Source organism: Talpa europaea (assembly GCF_964194135.1).
Source record: "Talpa europaea genome assembly, chromosome: 11".
NCBI classification, from domain to species: domain Eukaryota; kingdom Metazoa; phylum Chordata; class Mammalia; order Eulipotyphla; family Talpidae; genus Talpa; species Talpa europaea.
Window position 1 is genome coordinate 81,614,319 of NC_140078.1, and position 22,787 is coordinate 81,637,105.

The window sequence follows — 22,787 nt, forward strand, 5'->3', positions numbered from 1 at the left end:
CGGAACCCAAGTTTTTTAAATGCAAAGAATGAAGCTATTTACTAAAGTGATTATTGAATATTAACCATGTCACAGCCCTACACTTAGCACACTAGATTACAATGATTTCCACTTTTTTTTTTTTTTCATGTAGAAGAACTGGGGTATAGGCCAGAGGTGTGGGGGTGGTGAGAGGATTCACCAGCGACAGAGTGGGGAGCAGAACAGGTGGATCTACTGAAATACACGCGGTAAAGACAGGAGAAGTCTGCTGTACCATGTGGGTCAGCTCCCTGGCCGGGGATTGAACTCAGGCCTTAGTGGTGATAGCCTGCTAGCACTGAGACTTAACCACTAGGCCACCGGGGGGCCCTGACTTCCACTTTGCCAAAAAGAATCCTATGGATGCTCTGATGCAGAGGACTAGTTACACTGCTCAGTTCTTTGACCAGTGTCTGGGAAATAAATATTTGGAGAAGTTGTGGGGCCAGCCCCAGCAGGAAGCCTGGCATCCTACCGGGGGCACATGCCAAAAGTAAAATGCCTGTTGAATTTCAGAATGTGGATATGGGACAGCTTAAGTGAAAACCCAGGCAGCAGAATGCCAAATTAGTGACAGCCTGGGAAGAAGAAATTAGTCTGGGATAAAAAAATGACACAGCAAGTACATGAGCACCATGAAAGGATTGTAAGCATGCGTCACTGATGGAAACCACAGTTGTGAAGGCCACCTGTGCTGCCAGTGAGGAGTGGAGGAGGAAGGCTGGGCAGGGTCAAAGGCTGGCCTCCAGAGTAAGGAAATCATGGCTAGCACACCCTAGATCAACAAACACAAACACAATCACTAGTGCCAGTTAACCTTTAACCTTCCCAGGCCTCAGTTTCCTCACCTTTAAAACAGGTATACTACCACCTAGAATTGATATGAGGATTAAATGAGCTGGTTCGGGCCCAACATTTAAAGCAGCCTGCTCCTGTACTCATGCACATGCCATAGATTTTAGGCATTAAAACTCCTTGAGGTTTGTTGGGAAGAGTAAATGGGATGTTTGAGCGTGATTAGCACAGAGTAGCACTTTAGTGGCGATTCTCCTAAGTCCAGTGAGCTGTCACCAGGAGATAAGCATGATATAAGGACAGCTTAGGCACAGGTTCTGTCCTAAGGGGCTTCAGACCCAGACACCAGTGTCTTATAAGAAAACAGGGACAGATGCTGTGAGGGAGGGATAGGGCACGAGGAAAGCAGGGCTGGAGGAGGGAGGCCGAGCATGTCCTCTGTGAGGAGCAGATATGGCCTCATGTGGACTTCATAGGAGGTTGGACTGCAATATGCAGAGGAGGGGCACCAGAGGCTTGCCACAGAAAGAACACAGCAGGGAAGGCAGAGGGGTGTAAAGGCACAGGGCATATTTGGCAGCAAATGAGCTGTCCAAATCCCACACCCTTGTGAAGGGACATGATGGGGACAGAGCTGGCAGGGAGGAGGTGGCAAACTCTAGGCAGAGAGAGTAGATGTTACATGGGCAGGGGCGTGGGGGGTCATAGGGAGCCAGCGAAGGTTACTGAGCACAGAAGAGCTGGAGTCAGAACTGCACTTTGGGTAACTAGAGGAGCGGCAGGGGGCCTGGAGGTGGGGGAGAAGACACACAGAAGTCAGTAGCAGGAGGTTGTCAATCCAGCAGGATAGTGAGGACTGGAATAGAGAGCCAGCCAGAGAAATGAGCTGGGAGAGGAGATGGCAGGTGGCACTGAGATCCCAGGGGACCCTGGGTGGTGTGGGGCGACACCCCCTCTACCCCTCCACCATCCCCATTTCAGAGACCATACTGCTGTCTGGGGCCAAAAGGAAACTCCCTTTGCTAACTCAATAAGGAGGTAGCCGCCTCGGATTCCTGACATGTTCAGAATATGTTGACAATTCTGGTTGTCCAAACATACCCACATGAGAAAATGTGCCCATCCTCACCCCTTCTAAGCAAGCTACGAGCTATCCCCGTCTTGTTCTTTGACCCAGTTCTAGTTAACAACTCCCCAGGAAGGCCATCTCCCACCTGTCTTCTGGCTGCCTGTAATTTTAGGGGGCAGAAAAGTTTGCCATGGTGACCCGCTCCCTTCAGACAGGCAAGTTCATGGGGCTACAGTGTGGACAAGGACCCCGCCTTCCTCCTGCTCCAGCCCTTTCTACCATGTCCCAAGTTCAAAGGTATTATTGTGACCTGTGTCCCCAAGTTCAGTGACATCATTCCAGAAGTCAGACACACTCAGGCAGCCTCTCAATTGCTTACCTCCTTTGCCCTCTTCCTTTTGAGTCATCTGAGTGCCAGATGAAAACAAAGACCTCGATTCAGAAAGCTCCCCACACCCTTGGCCTTCACTTATTAAAAATAACCTGGTGAGGCTGGAACCTGGCCACGCCTTGCCTTTCCCCTCACCTCCTTGCTGCTGCAACAGCTGCCTGGTGGTGAGACAAAGAGGGCCATTTAGTCCCCCAACAAGCATATCTGCTTCTGCTCTGGTCTGGGTGCCTTTGGAGGAGGGCAGAGAAGAGGGAACAGGAAAGAGACAAGAACAAAAGACTCATCCTAAACAAAGCCTCCTCTCATACACCTGCAAATGGGGAACAATTGGCTCCCATAAATGCCAAACAGATAAACTTTCATCCAAGGGCAGAGATGGGGCTGGGCAATTCATATGAACTTATGAAATCAGTAAATTACAACCATGCAAAGTTTATATATATATAATATACATATATATATATGCTGCTCTGATCATATTTGTGTAATAACATCAAATCTCAAATGCTTTCAGTGGAAGCTCTAGATAAAACAGCTCAGTTGAGGGCCTCCCCGGTGGCGCAGTGGTTGAGCGCTGGGTTGCGAACTGCCCGCGGCCTCTGCAGCGCCGGTTCAATCCCCAGCTGCTCCCCGGCCACTGGAGGAGGGTCCCACATGGTGCGCAGACCTCTCCTGCCGCCTGCTGCTCCCCTCAGCAGTGTACTTCGGTCCTTCTGCCTGCTCTGCTCCCCGCTCTGGCTCTGGTGAATTCTCCCACCCTCCCGCGCTTCTGACTGTACCCAGTGCATGTGTAAACAAAAAAACAAAAAACAAACAAACAAATAAATAAATGCCTCTTTAAAAAAAAAACAAAAACAGCTCAGTTGACATGCTCACTGCATGATTAATTCCTCCGGCAGTTTCTGGAAGACTGGAGAAATGGAGAATGGAGAAATACCAAAGCCTAATAGAACTGCCACTAACTTATTTTTGTGGTTCACGCCTCTTCTATGCTTCGCCACCACCAGAAGTTCATTTTATGCATTGCCCAAAAAATTTCCAGACCCTCCAGCTCCTCTCTCAACACTGGCCCTCTGCACAGGCTGTTGCCTCCCCCAGTACACTCTCCCTGCCTTTACCTCTGCCTTGCTCCTTCCCCTGGTCAAGTCCATGGGAAGGTCTAATAGCAACCTGGGGAAGCCCCATCCAGTGGTGCTACGGGGCCCTGTACTTCCCCTTCATGGTGCACAGCACCACTGCACTAACCACACTTACTGATTCAAAGACCCCCATTCTTTCACATTTTTACTTCCTTCAAGTCCCGGGTATATCTCGCAATGGCTGCCCACCAGCCAGACAGTAGTCGTAGAGCAGTTACCATTACCTGCCACATGCCCATGCCCAATAGGCCAGCATAGACACTCGCTTTCTGGGGGACAGCAGCATGGAAGAAAATCTTGGAGCAAGAACAGAGCACTCCTGGACCTCCCTGGTGGCGCAGAGATAAAAGTCTCAGTGCTATCAAGCTATCGCCAGCCATTGTGGCATGAGTTCGATCCCCAGCCAGGGAGCTGACCCCCATGGTGCAGCAGACCTCTCCTGTCTCACTTGCTGCTCCCCTCAGCAGTGTATGTCAGTCGATCTGCCTGTTCTGCTCCCCACTCTGTCTCTGGTGAATTCTCTTACCCCCTGTACCTCTGGCCTACACCCCAGTTCTTGTATGCATAAATAAATAAAAATAAATCTTAAAAAAAAAGGACCACTTCTTCAAGTCTGCAGACCTGGTTGGAGACGACCGGGCTGGTGACTCTGACATCATTCCCAAAGAGGGAGACAAACCAGGCGAGCAGCCCAGGCCCACGGCGCGAGCTCTTCCGCAGCTTCTTCTGCGGATGCTGCAATCTTCAGTCTTGGCACAGACCACAATAGTCAAAACACTTAAAAAAAAAAATTTAGAAGAGGAGGACTCTGACTATAAAGTGTTAGGAAAACCTTAACCCATTAATTTTCCTTCATCAGTATTCCTTCTTAAATATGCAGAAGAAATATTAATCTACGTCTAATCAAGTCTAAACAAACTTTTTCATTAAGTATAAAATAAAAATTCTAAATGAGAGATTTGTATCATATAATTAACATTCTCTCTCCTCTCTCTCAGCAGTGCCTAAAACAATGGACACTAAACAGGCAATGAAACATTAAATTGGTGTCTAAATTATTAGCCCACGGGGAGGGGCTGGATCTTCCTGGTTCTTTATTATATCCCCAGCAGCTGGCAGCTGGCACAGACCTGGCACAGAGTAGGTACTAAATAAATACCTGACAAAGCAACTGGAAGCAGGTAAAGTGCTGTGACTGGGACCACACCAAAGGGTGAGCAGCTGAACCAGAATTCAAGATCTGAGAGTGAGCATCGCCACATCTGGCATTTGATTCTTTCGGCCTTTAATCCAACAGCGATGCCACAGTTCAGCCCTTCTTGGTGGTGCCTTAAATTAGCAGCCCTGTTAATAAACTGACAGGCACTTCCCTCGCTCCTCGCTTGCTGGCTGCTGTTTGCTTTAGTTTCTGTTTGCTTTAGCGTGGACACCCGCTGTTTTGACTGTTTGAGTCAGTGGAAAACTGTCAGCTAAACTAAACAAAACAGAAAGGGCTCTCAAACTGGCAGTCAGTGCAGAAACTATCTTTATCAGAAAGTCTGCGTGGGCATTCCAGCCTCTGCTTACTGGGGTCCCCACCTGCATCTTCTCAGCCTTTCCTTCCTCTGCCCAGAGACTCCCCGCTTCCTGGCCTGCAGGTCTAAGCTGTGAGCCCCAGGTCCCATGACATGTCCTAACTGTCAGGGGGACCCATCCTCCAGTAGGCTGACCCCTGCCCCCCACTTCCTGACACAGCACTATGCAAGCACTTTATCCAGGCTGGCTTTTTTGAAAGAAATACTATCAGCAGAGGCATTGGCAAGGAAATATGCTTGCATTCATTCATTCATTCACTGGTTCAAAAACATGCAACATTTTGGGAATGAGGTACCCAGACAGAATGTGGCAACCCAGACAGAAAGGTCCCAGTCTCTGTGCAGTTCGGTTCCTGGGGGAGACTTCCAGAAACAAGTTACAAGTAAGGATGTGAACAAGGGGATTCAGCTAGAATCCCTCATAGCTAGTGCGGTGAAGAAATCAGAGCAGGACAACAGGATACAGTGCAGGTGCTGGTGCTGGTGCTGGTGCTGGTGGGGGAGGTAGGTGGAATTATGGAACAGTCTTAAATAGGTGGGGGTGGGAGTGGAGTATGTCGGGAAGACTCTTCAGTAGAAGAACAGGGAACAGTCCACAGGGGAAGCAGACAATCTCTAGACCTGGGGTGTTTCCTCTCTCTGAGGACAGATAGAAAAGAGTAGAGGATCCTGCTTCTTTCTTTCTTTCTTTTTAAAGATTTATTTATTTATTTATACAAGCACTGGGTACAGTCAGAAGCACGGGAGGGTGAGAGAATTCACCAGAGCCAGAGTGGGGAGCAGAGCAGGCAGAAGGACTCGAAGTACACTGCTGAGGGGAGCAGCGGGCGGCAGGAGAGGTCTGTGTGCCATGTGGGGGAGCAGCCTAGGAACAGCAGGGGAGCAGCAGGGGGGGGGAGAGCAGCGGTGGGGGGGAGCAGCGGGGGTGGGGGGAGCAGCTGGGGATAAAACCGGTGCTGCCGAGGCTGTGGGCAGCTTCGCAACCCAGCACTCAACGGCTGTGCCACCAGGGAGGCCCCTGCTTCTTTCTTAAAAGCTCAGACAGGAAGTGACAGACAGCACTTCTACTCTCATTCCATTGCTGAGAACTAGCAGCATAGCCGAATTCATATACAAAGACTACAGGAAACGTCTGTGTCTGCACAGCTGTCAACCTGAAACAACCCAACGCTATGAAACAAGGAACATGTGCTTTTGGTGAACACCTACACATTCCTGCCACTGAGCTGAGCCCTGGCAGTATCTGCATAATCACTGTGAATTCAGATGCTGGACATAAAATATGAAAAACAGTAGTATCTAAATGGTAGGGCTCTTTGGTGGATGAAATGAGATTTGTGTCAAGTTCATAACACAGGACTAGGTTGGTGATGAGTTCTCAATGAACTTTAGCCACGGAGGTGACATTTGAGCTATGACTTTTTGCAAAAGGGACTTTTGTGAAAACAAGAGCACTAAAACTGAGATAAAGGTACACATTGGTCCAAACACATGTTCTTTTGCCTCCATCATAGCAACAAAATGCTGAGAATCAGAGGGTGCCCCATCTCTGAAATCCAACACCAGGGATCTTTTCCTGTGGCTAGGGCTTGTGTTCTTAGGAGTTAAAACAGATACCGTCAGGTTATTTATACTTCCATAACGACATTTGTGATTCTTCCATAAAAATATCACAGAAATAATTTAGTTCCCTATTGATTTTATTTTTCATTCCTCCCAGCTTTGCTTCATAAAGGAGTTGAAAAAAAATAACAGTGGTTTTTGGGTGGACAACAAAAAGCAAGATCAGGGCCTTCCTGGTGGCACAAGAGGTTAAGACGTGACCTATGAAGCAATCCACGCCTCTGCAGCACGAGTTTGATAGCCGGGTGGCCAGGAAGCAACCTACATGGCACAGCATACATCTCTTGACTCGCCAGCTGTTCCCCTCAGCAGTGTACTTTGGTCAATCTGCCTGTTCTGTTCCCCACTCTGTCTCTGGTGGTTCCTCTCAACCCCCACACCTCTGGCCTGTACGTCAGCTCTTGTATGCATAAATAATAAATAAATCTTTAAAAAAAAAAAAGCAAGATCAAAGTCTTATGCAGTTTGTTGGGCATTACAGATCCAGGGGGAACCTGGACAAGAATACTGATAAACCACTTTACAGGTGGAAGCTGCAGTCTGGTTTTTATGTTCCCAAAGTATACCAGCTTGGCCTGAGCATTAGCCAGATAGACAGGAAGTGCTTCAGTGGCTCCTACAGGACACAAGCAGGCACTCCACTGGTGCTCAGCTGGGCTCCCTTTAACCAAGTTACTACTCCCTAGATACTGCAGGGGGTGCTGCTGCTAATTTCCCCATCTGAAACTTTCTGCTAATAATTTCCTTCTGTGGCGGGAACAGTCTGGCTCAGAGGTGACTCTGGGAGTTTATCTACTTCTCTCCCAGGATGTAGTCAAGAAAGGAAACAAAAGCCCAAGTCAGCTCAAAACAGGAGACTCTGTGTGGTGCACCTTCTTCCTAGAGCCCCTGTAATGCCAGGCTGAGGCTATCCCTCTGAAATCCATCTCTGTCTGGCTCCTCTTCCTACTTCTACTCTAGAAACCAGCTGCATGAGAATGAGAATTCCCATTTCTAGCTCTGCTTCTAGGAAGTTAATGGCAACATTTCCTGTGATAGATTTTGGGAAATTCTAAGATGAATGCTGGTCACACAGGTCTTTTTGTTGTCTAGATGTTACAGGTTCTTAATATCTTAAAGTTTAAATTGATCACTAGAATAGTGGGGCTCTGAACACTGGACTCTGAACACTGAACACCAAGTGGGGTCTTTCTCAGTGGCAATGGACACGGAAGCCCCTGAAGCCTCGGGAAGACCAGAAGGTGATATTTGAGAATCTGAGTTATGGAACAGATGAGAACAATTCCAAGAGCAGTATCTACTGCAGTACTGGAGGTAACAAAAGAGGAAAATTAACTTAAATGCCTGTCAATAGGGCCTGGCTAGATAAATTATGCTAAATCCATGCTCTGTTACTTAGGCAGATGGTAAAGAGAATGAGAAGAAAGAGAACACTTAACAGATGTGGAATTACCTCCAAGATGGAAGGTAGTGAGTGTAAGTGTGCTCCCATCTGGGGTAGAAAAGTACACACACACACACACACACACACACAGAAGTTACTAGAAAATGGTAGTTTCTAAGGAGGGAAACTGAGTTGGGGGACTTTTTGTACTTATAAAAATCTTGATCACATGGATGCTAACTTTTTTTTTTAAGTAAATACAGTATTAACAATTCTATACAACCATGAATATTGTTTGGAAAAGATTTTTAATGCTTTAGTATGGCTTTGGGAAGAACCATGAAAGAGAGTGGGACACTGAGAAGTGGCACCGACCTGTCATGAGGCCTCCGTGAGGTAACACAACTGAAACACCTGGACAAGTGGCTGTCACCTAAGGGGCCTCAATGAGTGATAGATGCTGTTACTGTTCTTAGTTAAATACTAATATTACCATTTGCCAGGGTGAGTTCAAAAAAAGACTTTTCATTAGAGCTACCGCTGCCTTCTTGGGAGAATAAGGAAAATCTAAGAGAAAGAGGTAAGTAAAAATATATTGAGGCCATACTAAACTTAGTAATTTTCTCCGCTTTTCAGAAGGTTCCAATTACTCTGCATCTGAGAACATTTAATTAATTTCTCCTTCCCCCCTCTCAGCCTCCCATTCCCTTCTGAAGGAACTTGATTTTCTGTCTTTGAAAAAGAGGATGATACCTCTTTTCTCATAAGTTTCACAGCAATCCTTTCTATGGTTAATATCTGGAAACCCTTAACAGTGTCTCTATCAATCAATTTTAAATTTTAGCTAAAGTAAAGGGGAGAAAAGTGTAGTTTTCTGGAAACTAAGAGCCATATCGCAGCCTTTGCTGAGTAAAACACAAACCAGGGAAGTAATTTCTCTGCAGGGGGCAGAGAAACTTCATGAATGATTTCCGCCTAGAGCGTAGGATGAGGCTGTGGTGGGGAGAGATCTCACCCTTTTGCTCAGGAAGACTCGGGCACCAGGACCCAGCTGTCAGCACTGGGCTCAGAGCCAGAGCCAGCCAGTGCCAGGAGTTACTAAGGACCCCAGTGAGGAATGTAGGGGGGTGAGCAGCAGCGGGCCAGGGAGCCAAGTTGCCCAACTGGTGACAAAGCGAGCATGTGGCCGGCGGCCGGTCAGAGGGAGGCCTCCATGGGCAGCACGCCTGGGCCACACGGCAGGCAGATGGCAGAGAGGAGGAAACAGATGGACGTCCAGCAATACTGAGCAGGATGCACTGGCCCGGAGAGCGGACCAGGGGCTGGGAGGAAGGGAGCAGAGGAGGCCTTCTCTGAAATGGTAATTTAAATTAATACATTCCACATCGAGAGGCCCTAGAGTGATTGCCTTGCCGGGTCTAGTGGATCTCTGGGAGGTCAGAGCACCCTGGAATCTCTCCATTTTCACACAGGACCATGCACTCATGCCCTCCCGTCTCTGCAGCATGCTGGGCCCTGCAGCTGGTGTTCTCATCAGCACTACCTCCTCTGGGCAGACATTCCCAACCTGGGGGCAGGGGGTTATTTAGGGAACCCTGACGGGGAATTCTTTCCAGTAGTTAAAAAAATCACCTGCTCCATACCTGAAAAAATAAGGCCTGGGACCTGTGTGTTCCTAACATTCTTCAGTGTAAGTGAACACACAGTCCTGACATGCAGGTGATGTGAATGCACTATAGGACATCACAGGTCATGGTTCTGTTTTCAAACCATCTGACACCCAAAGCACTGCTACAACATTAAGGTCATTATTCCTTTTGCAAACACTGATACTAAGAGCACCGCTACAACTTAAAATAATTACTACTATCACATCTGGTTCCAGGCAAATTCTGGATAAGGAAGTCTAGACAATTAAAAAAAATTACATTTATTTTCTTACATCATTGTTCATTTTTGGACAGTATTTGATTGGGAGGAATCAAATTTTTAGGTAGGTAATATTTTAAAGCCATTATTCTCAGAAGGGCAAGAAGTTCTGCATTTCTCTCTGTAAAAGGGCACTGCCATGGGCCCTGAGGAAGCATCTATGGACTTGTACACAAAGACTTCCCTGCAAGGAAGTTCACCAAGGTTGCCTTAGTACACAGGCTGACAGGAAGCTCCTTGTGCAGCTGTTATAGAGCAACCCCGATATTAAACGGGTTTCTGGCTGTGGGTCCTCACCCGCGCGCTTTAAAGGGACTTATGAATACTCTACTACAGACACACACAAAAGGGTTAATAAAAGGTTTATTTACAAAAGAAAAGAAAATAAGGAAAATGTACAACTCAGGGAAAAAATAGGGAAATAAAGTCTTTAATGCGTCCTACCCCATCCGACGACCTGGAAACCCAAAGTCACTCCCAGAGCTGGCCGGACGCTCCGAGCTGGCCGAGAGCCCAAAAATGAAGAGCCCCCAAAGCCCACGTGTCTGCCTTTTGTATCCACCTGGCTGCTTAACCCCACCCTCAGGTCCCAGCCACCTTCCCTTTGGTGGTGATGGGATTTGGAGTTCCCAGTGTCTTTGGCTTTGACCTGGGGTGGGGGTGGAGTCCACAAAGCCTGTATGGAATTTGCTTTGGGACCGCCTTTTCCCCCTAACACTACCAGGGGAAAGAGGCCGGGTCACGCAGGCTTGGGTCACCCAAGACTGGCTACAATGCTGTTAAAGACTACATTGCAGGTGGACATTAAGCAATAGGGGAAACAGTAATCACATTCCATGAGAAAGCATTTTGCAAAATGTGCAGAGATCATACTTTTGTAAAAACAAGCCACATAACTGCAAATTATATATTATTTTATACTATGAAGTAGTATGAAATTGTATTTTACATGTTAACCTCGAGGGAGAGGGGCTGGGAGAGTCCATTTTATCTGTGTTTCGCCAAGTTTCTACAATGAGCATTTTTTTCTGTTATTGGGAAGAAAGCCCACAATTTGTCTTATTGTTTTTATTTGTCTGACCCTCGATGGAAAGTAGTTTCTTGTTCTTGGACCAGTGTTGGGTTTGGTGGGGTAAAGGAGACCAAAGGATCTTGGCAGTGTGGTTCTTTGCTGCCTTCTACTCTCCAGCTTCCAGAAAATAGGATATGGGTGTGCAGAGCACATTTGGGAACCAAACTGGTGCTGCCCTGCTGTACAGATGTGAACCAAACACAAGGGGTGGGCCCTGCAGGCTTATGCTGATTATTCTTCACTCATAGCCTATTCACAGCTAACCAGAAGCTGAGATCCCCATAGTCTAGTTCCATTTGGGAACTGGGCTGTGAATTCCCAAAGTGAAGCCTGTAATTGCCTTGGCCTCCTGGAAGGTCTTTCAGGGAGTCAGAAAACATATATTCTCCCAAACACACACCCATTCAGGTTCCACCCTGCCTGGGTCGGCAACTCAATCTCACCAAAGACAAACCATCTCTTTAGGGTATTAAGAATTGGCAATGCCCTCACTGTTAATCCTGTAACAAATAAAATGGATACCTACCTAATTCGATCCAAAGCCCTGTGACAATCAAAAAAAGTTTTCACAAGGTTCCAAAATGACCGGCAGGGGGCACTACAGCCCTGGGGGTGAGAAGCACTACATCCTTGGTGGGTTGATTGAGACATGTGTCCCTGATATTCTTTGAATAGCATGATCAGCATGATCCAGAGGGCCTCTGGGAGGTCTGGTCCCTGCATATTTCTCCAGTCTCCTCCATGCCACTCTCACCTTTGTTTTCTCCCCTCCAACCATGACAATACTCCTGCCTCCAGGCTTAAGAGCCACTGTCTGTGCTTTTCCTTTTACTGATAATGCTGTTCCCTCATCCTTTAAATGCCCCTTCTTCAGAGAAGCCCTGGCTTACCTCCTAGACAGAGCAGATCTCCTGGTTAATTCTTATGGTACCGAATACCTTTCTTTCACAGTTTTTGCCCCAGTTTATATTCTATATTTATAATCATTTGATTAATGTTTATTTTCCCTATTAGCGTGTCAGGGGGACAGAGGCTGATCTGTCTTGTTTACACTTCTTTCCACAGTGCCCTAGCATATGGTAAGGGCTCAAATATTTGCTGAATAAATAAACAAACCTTCTGGAAGACGTTTAGGTTTCCACCTTTGCTGCTTGTGAAACTACATTCTGATTCTCCTTCCATATTACAGTTCTGCAAATATCACAGTCTCTCTTTTTCTGCCATGGCAGAAAGGGTCTATCTTGTTAGTGGCTGTATTTTACATGCCTCACACAGAGTTAAGAACATAGCAGCTGCTCAATAAATGAGATGACATCCTTTCTAAATGTTGGAGGTGGGAAGGTAAGAATACATACTGGCTCATGTACAGCTATATGTCTCCTTATCACCACCACCCCACCAACATAGCACTTATCCCCAACTTACACATACCAAACAAATGGGAAACTCCAAAGCCTACAAACGCACTTTTGTGGCTCAAGATTCAGCTCAGACGTCACCTTCATTTCCCTAGCCTTCCTCCTTGATGTGGGCAACCATCGGAGCTGTTATCTCCCTGACCAGATGGCTTTGGGACTTGCCTGTCTCCAGAGCAGAATCACAGCTTCTGTTTCTGCAGAAATGGAGTTCGATGTGGCACTCCTAAGTGCCCGCTGAACAATGTAACTGATGAGGAGTGTTGGCGAGGCCACGATGCTGGGCATCTGGACGCCTTCGACCCCCCGGACATCCCTCCCAGCTCCGGTGCTCAGGTACCCTGGTGATGCCAGGAGACCTGGTTCTTTCTTTTTTTTTTTTTTTTTTAAGATTTATTTATTTATTTATACAAGCACTGGGTACAGTCAGAAGCACGGGAGGGTGAGAGAATTCACCAGAGCCAGAGTGGGGAGCAGAGCAGGCAGACTGACGAAAGACACTGCTGAGGGGAGCAGCGGGCGGCAGGAGAGGTCTGCGTGCCATGTGGGACTCTTGCCGGGGGCCAGGGATCGAACGGGTGCTGCAGAGGCTGTGGGCAGCTTCACAGCCCAGTGCTCAACTGCTGCACCACCGGGGAGGCCTGAGATCTCGTTCTTTAGCTTAGACTTTGAGTTTTATGGGTGCACCTTCCTCCTTCCAGTAGTGGATGCAGGAGGATACCAGGGAGTTTCCGGAGGCACAGCTGTGCCCTCCCCACCGAGGGGGTCTCGTTCAGAGTACTCCCCCCACTGGTCCCTACATCTATTTCTTTTCAACAGATTTATTGAGACACAGCTTACACATTTAAGCATACAATTCAATGGTTTCATCAGTTGGTGACCCATGTTAGAATATTTTCATCACCCACAAAAAGAAATCCTCTATCCAGTAGCAGCCATTCCTCATTGCTCCCAAATCCCCCAGTCCTAAGCAAACACTAATCTACTTGCTGTCTCTATAAATTATGCGCCAATGCTAGGCATTTAATACAAGGGGAGACACTTTTCACATGCTTTCAAAGTTTTTCAAATTGTAGCATGTATCAGAATTTCATTCTTTTTTTTTTTTTTTTTTTGCAGAATAACATTCCACTGTGTGGTTATACCATATTTATTTATCCATTCACTAGGTAGTGGACATGTGGGTTGTTCCCACTCTTTGGTGATGACGAATAATGCTGCTGTGACCCTTCACATAGACACGCACAAATTTGTGTGTGGGCATATGTTTTCCCGTATGGCTGCATCATTTTACATTCCCATGGGGCACGTATGAGGGTTCTGATTTCTTCCTATCCCTCACATCTTAGCCATTTGCTATTATGTCTACTTCATTGTTAGTATTACCTCAGTGTGGGCCTCCCCGGTGGCGCAGCGGTTGAGCGCTGGGTTGCAAAGCTGCCCGCGGCCTCTGCGGCGCCGGTTCGATCCCCGGCTGCTCCCCGGCCACCAGAGGAGGGTCCCACATGGCGCGCAGACCTCTCCTGCTGCCTGCTGCTCCCCTCAGCAGTGTATTTCGGTCCTTCTGCCTGCTCTGCTCCCTGCTCTGGCTCTGGTGAATTCTCTCACCCTCCCGCGCTTCTGACTATACCCAGTGCACGTGTAAACAGAACAAACAAACAAATAAATAAATAAATAAACATGCCTCTATTAAAAAAACAAACAAACAAAGTATTACCTCAGTGTGAACAGGCACCTCACTAAGGCACTGACTTCTCCAGATCTATTAACAAGCGGGTCCCTGGGGATGAACCCTGCGTTGGCCCAACCCTGCAGCTGACAGCTCAACCTTTTAGCTAGTTTCCTCATCTGTCAAACACATTACTTCACTGGATTTTTTTAAGGATTTATTTATTTATGCATACAAGAACTGGGGTGCAGGCCAAAGGTGCAGGGGGTGAGCAGATTCACCAGTGACAGAGTGGGGAGCAGAACAGGTAGATCTACTGAAATACACTGCTGAGGGGAGCAGTGGGCGAGACAGGAGAGGTCTGCTGCACCACGTGGGTCACCTCCCTGGCCGGGGATCAAACTCGTGCTACAGTGGCTGTAGATAATTTCGTAGTGCTGAGACATAACTCCTTGCGCCACCAGGGAGGCCCAACTTCACTGGATTATTAAAAACATCTAAGGACACACACAATATATAGTATGTCATTCCCATAGAGAACAATAGTAGGACTCAACACATCACAGCAGCAACAACAAAAAACCTGGTTCCTGAGATGCAGTAACTGTGTCTGTAGTCCAGAGAGGAAGACCAAAGACATGAAAGCCTCATGGCCACAGGGTCATAGGATGCATTAAAATGGCATGCCAAGTGGCAACATTCGCGTACGAATTCATTTTCTTTCTATTTTCTCACCTCCCCATTTTGTGGCAGTAGTGGACCCATGAGAGACCCAAAGCAAAGAAAGGAAGTTGTTCTCCAAGGGGGACAGCCAGTCAGTGCTTTTTTAGGGTAAGACGTTGACAGGTGTGTGGAGCAGGCCATGGTGAGAAGAGCTGGGCTTTAGGGGATATGTTCAGAATGCAAGTGAGACATCAGTGGTCAAAATTAGAGACTCAAAGAGTACTCAAAGGTGGCAACTTCTACACAAGTATTTTCCAGCAAAGACAAGTAAAAATCAAATGTCCAAGCACGCGCCCCAGGAGAGAGGAGGGACAGAATGGGAAGGAGTTAGGCAAAAGGCCCAAGTAGACGGTCCTAAAGAGCCTCTCTGTTGTAATATGACCCCCCTCCAAGGCAACTTTATTCTTAGAGGGTCTGCTCAAAGCAGCCTGCAGTCACAAGGGCCTCCCCAGGGAAGAAGGATGGTGTAAGAATTTTGTGGGCATGGTTTTAAGAAGGGCACACAGAGAACAAATCCTTCAAGTCTATGGTGCCCTCTTTAGAACAGACCCTGCCATGTTGCCTGAACCCAGCACAAGGGCTGCAGGCAAGAGGCTACTGGAGGAGTTTAAAGTGATATGGAAGTTTCTCTTCTCTACCATCGTGGCCCATCAAATTAATGGACCAAGATGGAGGCTTCTGATCAGATCTTTGCCCACTAAATTCATCAATGTACTGATGATATAACTTCCAACGCTCAGGTAGGACCTGTCTCCCCTCTGGTCACCTTTGAAGGATGGACTTGATCGGCGCTTTTAGCCTGAGCCAAAAAACACCTTGCTGAAAACCAACATTGCTCAGAACAACAGTTTTTTGTTAGTAGCTAAGAGCCTCTAAGTTCCTAATTTTTAGTTCATCTACATAACTTTTTTAGACCAGAGGGAATTCAGGCCCCATTCTCCCAGCTCTGGGTCAAGTAGGAAACAAGAGCCCCCTCCACACACACTGGCACCCAGAGTAACACTGCTGCCCGCAGCTCTCGCCCTGTGTCCAGGAGACCCTGGTGCGGGTCCACTTTGGCAGGTCCCGGCTGCAGGGGCCTGGCCTTGCTGCTAGGCCCACGCTCCTTCCTCGGAGCCCTCTTCTAAGGCCCTCCTCCACCCTTCGTCTTGCAAACCTTACAGCAAATGGAGAGTCACCAGCAGCCGGACCCGGTTTCAAAACACATTCAACAAATGGAAAAAGTGCTTAAGATGAAGCCACTTTTAAGGATGAGGAAAAAAAAAACAAAAAAGGGAAGGGAAAAAGAGTGAGAAGAGAGGTCGCCATAGTCAGTGTTTACGGTGGAAGACCCTGTGGGTCACGCCGAGGCCAGCCCTTTATCCTACCCGTTTCCACAGCTGACCCCCACCCCACAGTCGCCCCACAGCACTCCAGCGCCCCCAAGTAAGTTTTGGTTCCCCCAAAACAGGCCATCCCCTTGAATCCTCTGCTTTCCAGGGGCCCCCGGAGACCTGCCCTCTCCGCTGAAGCCCCGGAGCGCAGGGGTCCGGGACTGCAGCCCCAAAGGTCCTACTTCTTCCCACCTCGCCGGGTCGCCGCGCACGGAGCGGGGGCGCCTGGGGCGCTGGGTTGGGAGGAAAGCGGAGGCCCGGGGCAGGCAGGAGGTCGAGTTTCGCCGCCTCAGCGCCGCCGCCGGGGCGAATCTTCCCACCCCCGGCTCGGGGTCGGAGCAGCGCGGGCCAGAGAAGAGGAAGGAAGACCGAAAGAAACTTGTGCGCTCGGCTGCGATCAGAAGGCGCGTTAGGCCCCAGAGGGGTGTCTGGAAAAACTTGGGTCCCCGGAGATCCCAGCCCGAGCGAGCCAGGACCGGGGTTCGGGCTACGTCCCCCGCGGCGCCTGCACGAACTTTCCCGGGCCCCGCCCGCGCGCGATGCTCCGGCGGCTCCACCCGGCCCCGGCGCGCGGCGCCTCGCCCCCGGGATCGCGCCCCGCGGCCCCTCCGGAGACCCCCGCCCGCGGCCCGGCTCTCGCTCACCATCTGCGCCACTTTCAGCAGGGCCGAGTAGGTGCGCGGATAAACGCGGTCCAGCAGCGCCACCGAGGGGCTCGTCCCCGCCAGCCCCGCGCCGGCCCCGGGTCCGAGCGGGGCGCCAGTGCTGCACGTGGTGCGGACGAGCCCGGGTCCGTGGGACATCGCGCGGCTCCTGCCCGCCGGCCACCTCCCCCGGCCGCGGCGGAGGGGCCAGATAAGGGGGGGCGGGCCGGGGGCGGGCCGGGGGCGGGGCCGGGGCCCCGGGCGTGCGGTCTGCAGGGCGCACGGGAGAGCTGGGCGCGCGCGTCTGCAGCCCCGCGGGGCACCGAGCCAGCTGGGGCGCGGCCCTGCCCGGGACTAGGTGGCGGTCCCTGCCCGACGAGGGGCGCGGAAGTTGGGCTGGAGGAGGGGGAAACAGGACGCCGTGGGCCGTAACCTCTCCGGGGTGGGCAGGGCCGGGGCCGCAGCTGGTCTGAGGCTCCTGGGATGGTGCGTGGGCGCGGCTGCGGATGTGTGCCAGGAGTGCTTTATAGCGGGAGAACCCGTGCACGGGACAGTGTGCAAACCTTCCATGATCGGGCCCATTAATTTGCGTGTATGTGTACACCTGTGTAACCACCACCCTCCCCACCCGCCCCCAAAAGTTCCCTCCTGCTCCTTCCCAATTTATCTTTCCTCCCTTTTGTGGACTTGACAGGCTTAGAATAATACAGAATGTTCTCCGTGTGCATCTGGGGTTTTATTGTCGAGTTATTGTAGTTCAATTATTTGCTTTATAATAACTTGAATGTACGACTGGTTCCAAGACACTTCATCCTAGCGATGGGCGGCAATGGCAGGGGAGCCAGAGGTCTAAGCAAGAATGGGACTAAGGATCACCATTGCCTCAGGCATAAGGAGCAGCTGAATTCTTGCCGGATTTCCCTCTGTGGCCAGAGGGCCTTTCCCCCACAGCCTTTGTTTTTAGCTCCTCAAGTTTCTTTTGCTCCTCTTTCAGTTTCTGCTGGAATGCCTTATCTCCCTCCATCTCCTTGGGCCTTTTCTTGGACTGCTCCAGGGGCTTATCACCTTTGTGGTGGACACCCTGCCTGCCATCGCTTCCCCCAGAACCTGCCTTTCTGTTGTATTTTTTTAAAGATTTATTTATTTATTTATTTATTTATGCATACAAGAGCTGGGGTACAGGTCAAAGATGCATGTGTGTGTGTGTGTGTGTGTGTGTGAGAGGATTCACCAGAGACAGAGTGGGGAACAGAACAGGCAGACTGACTGATCTACACTGCTGAGGGGAGCAGCTGGAGAGACAGGGGAAGTCTGTTGCACCATGTGGTTAGCCATGTGGGTAGCTCCCCGGCCATCCCGGAATTGAACTTGGTGCTGCAGAGCCTTCAATTGCTTCATAATGTGGTGCTTAACCCCTGCATCACCAGGGAGGCCCCTGTTTTTTTGTTTTTGTTTTTTTTAACTCAACACAATACATTTGAAATTATCCCTGTTGTGCATAGTAGTAGTCCACAGCAATAATTCCTTCTTTTCTATTGCTGAGTAGTATTGCACTGTGTGAAAGCATCATGATTTTTAATTTGTTCACCACTCAGTGGAACCTAGCTGGTTTCTTTTTTTGTTTTTAGCTATTGTGAGTAAAGCTGTGAACATTCTGTTACAGGGTGGGGAGTGTGTGTGTGTGCGTGCGAGTGTATGTGTGTGTACATAAGCTATCATTTCTCTGGGGGTAAATAGTTATGAGTGGATTTACTGGATCACAAGATGAACACACATTTACTTCTTTTTTTTTTAAGATTTATTTACTTATGCATAAAAGAGCTGGGGTGTAAGCCAGAGGTGTGGGGGCTGAGAGGATTCACCAGAGACAGAGTGGGGAACAGAACAGGCAGATTGACTGAAATACACTGCTGAGGGGAGCAGTGTGTGAGTCAGGAGAGGACTGCTGTGCCATGTTGTTTGCTCCCTGGCCGGGGATCGAACTCGTGCTGCAGTGGCTGTGGATCACTCCATAGTGCTGTGCTTAACCCCTTGCACCACCAGGGAGGCGCCCACATTTACTTCTGTTAGAAGTTGCAAACAGTTTGCCAGACGACACTATTCTAATTTTTTGGGGTTACTTTAAAAATGAAGGCAAGCCAAAGAGGGATCCCAAGAGAGCCCTGTTATCCATGTTATCCACGTTCCCTCTGAGCGGAGTATGCTGGTGTGGTGCTTATACCTGCATTTGGAGATAATCTTTACAACTCGACCTCTGAGAATATTGAACGTCAGTATTGTTGGGTCATACGACACTCATAGGTGGTAAATGATAATTCTAGAATGTGGAGACAGTCATGTCATCTCTGTTTTGACAAGCCTCCTGTTCTGATGAACACTCCAGTTTGAGAACCAGTCATTGCCAAAGTGGAGACATTTGAGGGTTTATTGTACTATTTTCCTCTTTGTGTACATCTGATCATGTTCATGACACACAAAAATTTGCCTCCCATGCCTGTCTTCTCTTTAGACCACAACCATAATGTCTGGTGTCACTATTTCTTTCTCTGGAAAACAAAGATAATTATCCTAAGGACCTGCTGTGACATTTCCAGCTTTATTCCTGAAGGCAGAAAATTGGTATTGCATAAAATTCTTCAAGATTTCACAAAGAAGATGACAAGTGTTTGTTGAAGTGAAGGCTTTGGTGGAGCAGAAAAGCCACATGCTGAACAATTTCCTGTCCTCCGAGGGGCCCTCTTCAGTTCTCCAGCAATCTTCTAAATCAATGGATGGTCCCCAGGCCTGCAGCACGAGGAAATCTGTGTCAAGTCTTGGGCCCCACCCAGAACTGCTGAGTCAGAAACTCTGGGGGTTAGATTCAGCTCTCTGTGTTTTAGAAAATTGTCCCTCGCCTCCCCTGTGATACAGATGTGACTAGAGTTTGAGAACAACTGTCTTTTGTTGAGTTCACTACAGTTGAGACCTGTCTGGGTTTTTTGGTGTTTTTTTTTTTTTTTTTGACTGGTGTTGGCCAATGTTCCATCTGGCACAGAGGAAATAACCTTGAGGGTGGCTGCCCTGTTGATCACTTTGTCACGACCACATAAGAGCGTAAGCAACATGCTAGGCAGTGCAGGGGCTAAGTGCTGGCTTGTGTGCATTTTGGCCCTGCTGCCCAGGACACTACGGTGTCTACAGTGGCATGATGCCTTCTGGGTGGCCCTTGGGGTGCCCTTTGCTCCCTTAGGGGAGCAAGCACTTAGGCAAAGGACTTCTTGGCTTTCTTTCAAGATTTCACATGGAGTCAGTCAGATGGGTGATCTCTGAATAACTGGTGAGAATTTAAAGAATTTCCAAGTTCTTCTCCATTCCACCTACCCAGAGGCTGTGGATTCCAATGCTTCGATTAGCCTTGGTAGTACTGAGACTTCAATTAAGGTGTCACTGACCACAACTCATTTACATCAGTGTGAGGGTGATGATGATGTAACTGGATAATATGATATAATGAAGAAAAGAATAAAATAGGAGTTGATGCTGTATTAGAGTGCATTTGGTTGTATGTGACAGAAACTAAACACAAGTAAAAAGAATTCATTGATTTGTGTAGCTGCGGTATGCAGAGGTGAAATCATTTCAGGCGTGGTTGGATCCAGGTGCTCAAATCAGGCACAGTGAGGACCTCTGTCTCTTGGCTTCATTCTCCTCTGTGTTGGCTTAATTGAAGGCTAGCTGCTCTCAGGACCTCTGGCAGCACAAGCTGACATTTCCTCCCAGTTAATAACCCCACTTTTTCCCAACGGCTCTGGCCCAGAGTTTTCTACTTGAGATACTGTAACAAAATAAGGAGATGGGTTGTCTTTTTTTTGTTAATATTTATTTATTTATGAATACAAGAGCTGGGGTATAGGCCAGGGTTATGCGGTGTTGGGTGGGGAGAGGATTCACCAGGGACAAAGTTGGGAGCAGAACAGACGGATCAACGAAAATCCACTGCTGAGGGGAGCAGTGGGTGAGACAGGAGAGGTCTGCTGTGCCATGTGTGTCAGCTCCCTTGCTGGCTGGGAATTGGGGATCGAACTCGGCCCATGCTGCAGTGGCTGGGGATAGCTTCATAGTACTGCTTCTTAACCCCTTGCCCCACCAGGGGGCCCGAGATTGATTGTCTTAACCAAGAAAATTGATCTCCTCACAGTTCTGGGGGCTGGAAGTTCAAGATCTAGGTGCACTCAAGCTGTTTCTGGTGAGGCTTTTCTTCCTGACTCGCAGAAAACCACGGTCTTTCCTGTGTGTACGGGGTGAGAGCACTGTCGTATCTCTTCTTAAAGGGACGTCCATCCTATCAGATTGGGGTCTCACCCTTATAATCTCATCTAATCTTAACTATCTCTCTAAAGGCCCCATCTCCATACAGTCATCTTGGGTATAGGGTTTCAACATAAGAATATGGAGGAGGGAGGAAGGGCATAATTCAGTCCAAAACAGGCTCTCATTGCCCAAACATGGGCCATGGCGCTGTGTTTCAACCATGACTATGTCCAGGAGGTGGGAACATTTTTATTGGATAGGCGAAGTTCTTCCTACCCAGGGAGCTAGGAGTGGGAATCCCAGGAACTGAGTGGGGGGAGTTGTGGATCCCAAAAGGAAAATCCACACGCAGGTCCCAGAGGGAGGGATGGCTCTGAGGCAGTGCTATGGCTTGAATGTTTTTATTCCTCCCAAATTCAGATCCTGAAGCCCTCACCTCCAATGTGATAGTATTTGGAGCTAGGGTCTTTGGGGGGCAATAAGGTTAGATGAGGTCATGAGAGTGGCCCTCATGAAGGCATGTGCCGTTACAAGAGACACACCAGAGTGTCCTCTTCTCTGTCTCTTTCCTTTTCTCACAGCAAAATAGTAGCTACCTACAAGCTAGAAAGAGAGCTCTTGCCAGAAACTGAATTGTCTTCCACCTTCACCACGGATTACCCAAGCCGCTGGGAGCTTTAGAAAATTAATTTCTGTTGTTTAAGGCAGACAGTTTATGGTCCCGTGTTGTGGGAGCCCTGGCTGACTAGGATAGGAAGGCAAAAGCATTCACGTCAGGATACTCTTCTAGTACATTTTCCAGTGAATTTTTCAGTTTATTTGGCTCTGAGAACCAGTCAGAGACCCCTCTGAGGAACACTGTGGAGTTCCTTACCTGCTGGCACACCCGATGGGCACACGCAAGCAGCTGAAGCCCAAGGACACCCAGAGAGGCCTGGACGGGCCCTGGGAGGAAGCTGGGGGAGCGGAGTGGAGCGAGCGGCCTGGGGTGGCCGGCGGGGAGGCTGCGCTCAGCCCTGAGGCCAACAAGGAGCCTGCTGCTTGGTTCTGCGTAGGACCCTGAAGCCTTCGTCTTGGTTTCCTGGCAGGGCTCTGGAACCACACCACCTGGTGTGGCTCCTGGTTCCATTACTTGCTAAATGTGAGACCGTGGGCAAGTTGTGATCCCTCTCTGAGTCTCCATTTCCTGGGCTGATAAAAAGAGCAACAACGGAACTGACCTCTCAGGGCAAATATAAGACTAGGATAATACACAGGGCAGTGCCTTGAATAGAATAGTGGTTCATGTAATAAATGTTACCCTTTTCATCTCTATTCTGAAAGTCTTTATATATTTCAACAAGAACACCCCCACTACCTGGAGGCTCAGGGATCCCCAGTGTGTTGCTATTTCTATAACCATAAGCCATCAGAGACGATCTCTAAGCATGAAATAAAATACTTTTGGGATCTGTACTAGAATTTCAGGCAATCTCAGTTATGGAGAGATCTTCTGGGGAAAATTTTGTAGGGAGCACGCAGGGAGGAGGATTCACCTTGTTACTTGTGACTCATACACTCATTCAGCAAACCTTGCTGGACCCTGTCACATGGCAGGTAGAATAACTCACAGAAAAGAACTCCCCCCGAAGCCCCCAGGGAGTTTGTAGCCAACACAACATGGGGCGAAGGAGTCA

The 22,787-nt window shown here is 48.7% G+C and overlaps 1 protein-coding gene across 1 annotated transcript in view; it reads right to left on the reverse strand.

Annotated features, from left to right (window-relative positions):
- The window catches only part of CMTM7 (CKLF like MARVEL transmembrane domain containing 7), a gene marked incomplete at both ends in the record, with an annotated part of 39,615 nt that extends 22,635 nt beyond the window's left edge, over positions 1 to 16,980 (reverse strand). The window contains one exon of the mRNA XM_084247809.1: positions 16,822 to 16,980. Coding sequence (XP_084103935.1) covers positions 16,822 to 16,980 — 159 coding nt within the window. The remainder of the gene's footprint in view (positions 1 to 16,821) is intronic.
- Between the last annotated feature and the right edge of the window lie 5,807 nt (positions 16,981 to 22,787).